The following is a 5,105-nucleotide window of genomic DNA, read 5'->3' as shown; positions in this document are numbered from 1 at the left end:
ATCTATCAAGAAATTTTGATTTGTACGGTGAAATTGAAGTTTTCCAACAACAGCTAGTCCCCCAAAGAGAAAGCTTGTTACAGACTATTGTGTTAGGAGTTAAAACTATATATGGCATACTATACAGCATTTAAGGTACACAATTGTCAATTTATGTACAAGTTTCTTGTTTCTTTCATGTTTTTGTTTTTATCCTTCATTATTTTCCTCGACACCTTCTCAAAATCAATGTAATTCTCTGTTTTGCTTTTTCCTCGCTTATTGTTGCACCTATTCTATTGTATCCCCCATTTTACCCTTAATAGCACCGTCCATGCTTTTATTCACTCCTACATTATGTCGAGTCAAAGAAAATTTTGCGCTAATATATTTTTTTAATAGAATAACGCCATGTGTTTTTAAAATGCAGTAACATTAAAAAGGATTATTATCCCATCCATAATTAATGGAGTCAAAAAAATTTCGTAAAATTTTCTTTTAAATGATTTAAAAATCTTTTATTAAAATTAAAAAAAAAGCACTTTTACGATAGACATATATAGAGGTTTTGATGGGTCATAAATTAATATTGAAGTAAAAGACAAAACAATATAAACAAAAATAAGTTTATTATTGGTCCGGGTAAAAAGGATATTAAGTTATTATTTTACTAATACATTAAAAAAACCCAAAGAAAATAAAGAATAGAGTGGGCGCGTGAGTGCAGAAGTTAAATGAAAAAAAATGGGGGGGGGGGGGCCAAGGGAAGTGTTGCATGTGGGTCTGCGACCCTGGTGTCGCCGGACACCCCAACCAATCTGACACCGCTACCCCCCCTCTCTTTAATTACACCATGCTAGCCTAGCTTCCTCCATATTCCTTCTCTCCTTATTACTCCTCCCCTTCACTTCATTCCCCACGCATATATTTCCTTATTGGCAACTTCTTCCCACGTGTACAGCTCGATCCATGCCTATTCGCTATTTCATGTTTGCCCAGCAGCACCCCATCGCTCACAAAGTGATCCAACTTTCCCCTTTTTCTCAATGTTCCAATTCCTTGTAAAACCCTCATCAATTTCACTAATTACGTTCAGTTTAATCAAGAATTAAGAGCTGGGGTTGAACCTAAACCTCCCCGACCCCCCCCCCCAACTAGCTTGCACTCACTGTTTCTTGGTTTTTCTACTTTAAAACATAAAACCCATTGCGAATCAGGATATGTTTAAGCATGAAATGAAGGGTAAGTATGTTGTGGTATATTTAGCATGGAATTAAAATTGTGCTTTATCATCAGCATCGCAAAACAGCTAAAGCACAACATCATGTGTTATTATGCAGTAAGCTTTTAAATAGAGGAACAAAAAACAAAACGACATTTAATTGGGCTTATGCCTCGTCTGCATGTAAAAGAGATGGTAATAAATTAAAGCAGATGAATATTTTGAGCTAAGGGGATAAGATATTTTTGGCCCTGCCTGCTTTGCCAGTCAATCCTGGTTCAACAAAATTAATACCCAGAATATTCTAATTTTAGGAAAAGTTAGGATATTACTAAATTAGTAGAAAGATAAAAATTATGTGCTATACACTCAAATTTCCATTCCAAATAATTAAAATATTAAAATTGAAAATGGGATAAATATATAAAATAATTTTCCTTTTAATAAATATATTTTATGAAATCCTATGCCCTAATTTTAATTAAATTTTAGGTTCTTACTCTAATATTATAAAAATTAAATTATAGTTCTAACTCTAATAAAGATATTGTGATGCTTTAATATGGAATATTAACCTTTGATTGTTTTCTCGAATTCCAACCATTCCCTCCATAGACCACCATAGCTGGCTTGCTGGCACTTTTTTTTTTTTTTCATTCCCCATTATAAAGGATAAAGGAAAAAGGGCCCCTTCCTTTTACTCTCTTTCTGTGTGCAAGGGAAGAAAGCTCTCTGATCCTTCTCTGCATCCTTTTCACTAACTTTTCCTTCAAACCATCATCCCCAAAACAACTCTGATTACTTACTTTCTCTTCTCCTGCAATTCATTCTTTTTTTGTTTAATCTGACTGGTTATAGTCTCTGCAATTTTTTTTCTTCTATCAAACCTAGAGGGATCCTACTGAAAAAGCCTATGTTTCACGTCCACGCAACTTAATCATGAGGCACTCATGATATAATCACAACGCTTTCCCTTTCCTTTTCGGCTCTCTTTCGTTTGTTTAGCTTCGAAGTTCTAAACCCACTTTTTCCTGTCGGTTTTCTTTTTTCTTGTTTTGGCAGTGTGTTTTCTCTTCATTCATTCTCTCTATTTTAATCTCTTGTCTCTGTTAACGTACCCCCTGCAGGGGCTTTTGACTAAGATCTTCACACCTTTTCTTCCTCCTTTATGTTCTTAAGCTCAAATACTATAATGAGAACCGCACCTTTCCCCGATCTATCCTTGCAGATTAGCCCACCCTCCGTTTCAGATTGTAAGGCTAAGGAAATGGCCTACGACGTGTTGTCAGGAAAATCGATCTATAGTGATCGGAGCTCCACGACTGATTCTGGCAGTAGCGGAAGCGATTTGAGCCATGAAAATGGATATATTAATCCAGGCCTTGGGGAACCCACGTTGAGCTTAGGGTTTGAAATGGCTGATTTGGGTCCTCCCCATTTACAGCAACCCAGAAACCCTCATCATCTTCATCAGCAGCATCACTATCAGCCTCAAATCTATGGTCGTGATTTCAAGAGAAGTGCAAGAACGATGAATGGAGGAGTGAAAAGAAGCATCAGAGCTCCCAGAATGAGATGGACTACAACACTCCATGCCCACTTTGTTCATGCAGTCCAGCTTCTTGGTGGCCATGAAAGTAATATACTTCACAACCTAAAATATCTTTCCATCTACAATATATTTACTTTATGTTTTTAGCTTTTCTCCTGTTGGTGCAAAAATACCGAAAATGGAAATCTTTATTGGAAAAAAAGAATAACAAAGTTTGCATATTTTGTATTGGCAACTGTCACAGGAGCAACACCAAAATCTGTCTTAGAGTTGATGAATGTCAAGGATCTAACCCTAGCTCATGTGAAGAGTCACTTGCAGGTGGGGTTACTGTGAGCAATCTTCATTTCTTTGAAACTTATGTAGTAAATATGATAATTCTTATTATTTTAATGATTTCCCATAGTTATTTCTGGCATCTCTATCATGTTCTATTTTTGTATTTCTATATGATTCAACTGTAGTGGGTGTGGACTGGAGAGACAAGGGGTAAGGACAAAAGGGCATCTAGATGGTGTGGTAATCTTAGCAATGTGGACTTCTTTTTTCTCATTTTTTTTTCTCTATGGGTGTTCTGTGTTCATGCAGATGTATAGAACAGTGAAGAGCACTGACAAAGGATCAGGTAATTGGATTTTCCCTCCAAGGAGCATTTTTATATCTCTTCTATTATTAACTTCTCTTTGTTTGAGACCTAATTTTGTGACCAAGTATGACAGAAAGTTCTATCATTTCGTCCACTTCCCCCCAACTAAACCAAAACCCTTTGGAATTATTAGACTGACTTCCGAGTCTAAAAAATCTAAATATGAATTATTTGGTGGGTGTCTGATAAAGCATGAGCAGTGCCTCACCTTTTCGTGGGTGTTTTCAGGTCAAGGGCAGACAGACATGAGTTTGAACCAAAGGGTAGGGATTTTTGATTTGGATGGAAGACTGTCTTCCCCAAAAGCTGATCGTAACGCTTCTTATTCTCTCAAACTATCAACACCCTCACCACAAACGATACCACAAAGGACCCAAAGGTGATCCCCATATCTGCAGCATCTCCTCTCTCTCTCTCTCTCTCTCTCTCTCTCTTTTATCAGAAGCTGGATCATGATCTTCTCTTTTTTCGCAAAGTTTAAGATACCTTATAAGCTTGATTTAAATGGATGCATTAACTCAAAGCAATCGTACATGCACGAATATTATACATACATTCTTGGCTATGGAGTATGATCTGTTTTGGTCCAACTTGTTGTTCGTCACTGCTTATGGGGGTAGATCTTGTACATAGATTTTGATGAAGACCACCTAGGGTTTTTAGGCAAGCTAAGCTATTTCGTGTTCCGTTCCATAAAAACAAGTTCCATCCATTTACTCCCGTTAGATTTCGAATTAATTCCTCGATCTTCTAAAGGCCTAAACTCCATGACCTTTCTACTTATTTATTAATCTAGTAAATAAATAAATTAGATCTTGCTGTTTGTTGACTTCCCCGAACAATAGCTCAGTATAGTATTTCCTATATATGTTGAAAAAGAGTTGCATGCTTTCCCCATTTTCTACGTTATTTAATAGAATCGGCTTAATGATTGTATCTATAATCTTGATAATAAATGTCAAACAAACTTAAGAGTAAAAAGTACTATAGTTCATCGTAGACATATCAGGTAATTTATAATCAGCTCCCAGTCATATCTTTGGAGAACCCTCTTTCTGTACTTGAGTTAAATCACCATAAACAGTTAGAAGTGGACTGCAAATAAGATCCCGTTTCTTACTTTTGTTTTTCGTTGTTGGTGTTTCTTGCTTGTTTGTAGCGATTCATGGCCATCCTCAATGGAGACAAATAATTTTAGCGTATCAAACCGTGGAAATGGCTTGACTTTTAAGCCAAATGATACTAAGGTATGATTGTATGTCTAAAAACAAAACCGAAAACGTTGAAAGCTCAATTTTCTATCATTGTGTTAATTATCAATCGTATGATTAACTTTTGGTTTTGGCACAGGTGGATGGAGACAAGGCAGTGCTTCATATGTCGGATAGAATGAAGGAAAGGTTAGATTCGAGCTCCATGTCACCTTCAGACATGTTCCTTAACCTAGAAATCACCCTTGGAAGGCCAAGCTGGCAGATGGACTATGCTGAATCTTCAAACGAGTTAACCCTTCTCAAGTGTTAGAGACTCCATAAAAGCAGCTAATATAATATAATGTTTTGTTTTTTTTTTTTTTGTGCTGTGAATTTGGGTGGAAATGCATGTTTAACTTGCATGAACTATCTTGTTCCATGTTCTTTAAATTTGTCCGGAAAGAAAATCAAAAAAGGAAAAGAAACTATCTGTAGCGTTGTGAATGTCTTCAA

The 5,105-nt window shown here is 36.3% G+C and overlaps 1 protein-coding gene across 1 annotated transcript; it reads left to right on the top strand.

The window, feature by feature from the left end:
* Positions 1 to 1,873: 1,873 nt before the first annotated feature.
* LOC107942680 (probable transcription factor KAN4) lies at positions 1,874 to 5,105 on the top strand. Its single transcript, XM_016876387.2, has 6 exons — positions 1,874 to 2,838; positions 2,998 to 3,074; positions 3,342 to 3,378; positions 3,628 to 3,778; positions 4,559 to 4,646; positions 4,750 to 5,105. The coding sequence occupies exons 1-6, from the start codon at positions 2,370 to 2,372 to the stop codon at positions 4,921 to 4,923; spliced, it is 996 nt and encodes a 331-aa protein (XP_016731876.2). The 5' UTR covers positions 1,874 to 2,369; the 3' UTR covers positions 4,924 to 5,105.

Source organism: Gossypium hirsutum, chromosome D05 (assembly GCF_007990345.1).
Source record: "Gossypium hirsutum isolate 1008001.06 chromosome D05, Gossypium_hirsutum_v2.1, whole genome shotgun sequence".
NCBI classification, from domain to species: domain Eukaryota; kingdom Viridiplantae; phylum Streptophyta; class Magnoliopsida; order Malvales; family Malvaceae; genus Gossypium; species Gossypium hirsutum.
The sequence above is the reverse complement of the archived record's forward strand: the minus strand, read 5'-3'. Positions and strand labels throughout refer to the sequence as shown.